Source organism: Penaeus vannamei, chromosome 20 (assembly GCF_042767895.1).
Source record: "Penaeus vannamei isolate JL-2024 chromosome 20, ASM4276789v1, whole genome shotgun sequence".
NCBI lineage: Eukaryota > Metazoa > Arthropoda > Malacostraca > Decapoda > Penaeidae > Penaeus > Penaeus vannamei.
The window spans coordinates 5,795,928-5,798,427 of NC_091568.1; the positions used below are offsets into that span (position 1 = coordinate 5,795,928).

The 2,500-nt window shown below is 46.5% G+C and overlaps 1 protein-coding gene across 41 annotated transcripts in view; it reads left to right on the forward strand.

Moving 5' to 3' along the window:
• Window positions 1-214: 214 nt before the first annotated feature.
• The window catches only part of LOC113811463 (ankyrin-2), a gene marked incomplete in the record, with an annotated part of 172,420 nt that continues 170,134 nt past the window's right edge, over window positions 215-2,500 (forward strand). For all 41 annotated transcript variants that reach the window (XM_070134798.1, XM_070134823.1, XM_070134840.1 and 38 more), the window contains 1 exon segment: window positions 215-1,094. In XM_070134798.1, coding sequence (XP_069990899.1) covers window positions 924-1,094 — 171 coding nt within the window.

Here is a 2,500-nt window from a genome sequence, read left to right on the forward strand (position 1 = left end):
GGCAAGGAGAGCGTGGCTTATCAATGAAGGCTCCGCTGAAGTTCAGTCTGGAAATGATCCGAGGCAGGTGAAGGGAGGGGGTGGGGAGGAGGGGGCGACGGGAGGCAGGCGAAGAGAGCCGCCACACTCAATCCTCGTGGGAGTCGAGGAACCTGCCGCACGGGTCCTGCCGCGGGTCTTCGACGCTTGGGAGCACGCCGGATCCCCCCACTCTCCTTCAGGACGCCGCCAAGTGCAGACTTTGAAGAGCAAGCAGCGAACTCAAGCCGTGCCGATCCCTCTGGGGGTCATAATGACTTAGATGTGAACAAAGTGCCTGACCTAGATAGAAGGGCTTCGCTTGATAACAAAGTTGGATGTCGCTGGCGCAAGCTGGTGGCCCAGCACTCCACGCTTTGTCTATCTCGTGGACTTCAACTGTGAGCCGTTCAAACAGGTCGAAATAGGTGTGTTCGAAGACCCCAGAGGTGAAGGCACAGGCGTGGCGTGGGCGCGGGCAGGCCACGGAGAGAGGTGGAGGCCCGACACTTCTCCCAATACTCAAGTATTGGAGCCGGGAGTGTGGGTCTCAAAATGGTCCGAAATGTCTTAGTGCTTCCGTGGAGACTTAAGCAGACCGTACCGGGTGCAGGCGGAGAAGTTGCTCCCGAGTACCGGTGAGCATCCTTCGCGGAGGACTCGCGCGAGGGAGCCAGGGGCGGTGGCAACGAGCGGTGACAACCAAGCGACTCCTTCCAAAACGACTTTACACTAACGGATATTATGTTTTGTACTTGTGTTTCTGTGTGGAAAATGAGACGCCTGAAGGATGGGACGGTCGACTGGATTGTTCTGACGCTCAAATTAACGACGGGATCGACGATTGGCTCGGGGATCAACCATAGATTTCAGTATTGGCTTTGATACGAGGCAAAGCGGCGCAAATGTATCTGGAAATCGAAATCGAAAAGGACCGGGGACGGGAAAAGAAGTACGTGACTCTAAAGCTGGAAGAGGACACGCACAAAATCAAGATGAAGTTCGACAGGAAACCAGATTTCGAAGTTCCGGACTTCATTATGTTGGGGAAGAGGAGATCACGTGCAAAGAGGAAGGTGAGTTCTGGCTTAAAGGGTTTTTTCGTAAATTATTTTGTGTTGGAGAAGAAAGATTGTTGGAGCAATGTGTTGGTTCAAGGATGCATTTCCGTAAATTGTGTTGGAGAAGGCGGATTGTTGGAGCAGTTCTTGTTCATCTTCGTAAATTTCTTTTGTGAACCAATATGGATATTTGATTTCATTATCTAAACGGGATGAAAGACTTGTAGATTTTTTCTGTCATATAACCCAAACCCAGGCACAGGACCAGGATTACAAATAATATGGGAATTAGGAATATAGGACTTTTATTTTACTTTAACAAGTTTATTGAGACGAAAGATTACATCTCAAAAGGACGTGTTAACGTAGGTTATCCGAATATAGGAAGGTATGGTAAATGTGACGGTAAGATACTAAGATACTGAACGAGGAGTGAAAAGCATGTCAATCCAGCAGTAACAATCTCACAGACACCTGCCGAATAATGATGGTATTGTAGAGACTCCATCAGAAGTTCCCTGACGTCAATCATCCTCCGGGTGGTTGGATTATAAACAATGCTTCCATTGTTTCTTAATAGGGACATATTGCCTGTTCGTACATTATCTTCCCCGCCATTGTTTATCTCTGTGTCGCTGTTAAGGCTTTGCGGATATGGTATGTTAGGAAGGTTACAGAGGATATATAGTCGTGAAATTTTGGATCTTTCAATCACTAGGGAAGTTTGAAGTCTTCTAAGAGTGCTGCGCATGCGTGTGGGGAATATTTCCGGAAATAAATCTGAATTCCAGACCTTGCTACTTACGATGGTTTATTTATCGCAGGCCATTTTTTATTGGGATATGGTATAAAAGAAAGATTTCCTGTAAATTACGAATGTTTGGTATTAAAAGTTTATTTTTCAATTGTGAAAATTATACATGTTTTATGAGTAAGCACTAGTCAGAATACCATTTCTCTCTCTCGATCTATCTATCTATTTCTCTCTCTCCTCTTTCTCTCTTTCCTCTCTCCTTTCTCTCTTTCCCCTCCCCCCCCCTCTCTCTCTCTCTCTCTCTCTCTCTCTCTCTCTCTCTCTCTCTCTCTCTCTCTCTCTCTCTCTCTCTCTCTCTCTCTCTCTCTCTCTCTTTCTTTCGCTAAATCTAAAACTATCTATTAACCTATCTTTTTGTGTATCCATCTCCTTTTTCTACAAAAAACACTTATCCCCTTTCGTTTTCTCCCCCTTCCCCCTTCCACAATTTCATTCGATCTATATCCACTTGATTTAAAACTCGAGAGAGAGAGAGAGATCGCCTTACGATGAACGATAGTAAGAATACGCACAAAAGGCTTACTCACAGGCCGGGTCAGGTCGAGTAGTGGACAGCGCCCCATCAGCCGAGGGCGATCGTGAGAAAGGGAAACCGCAGTTGAAGAAA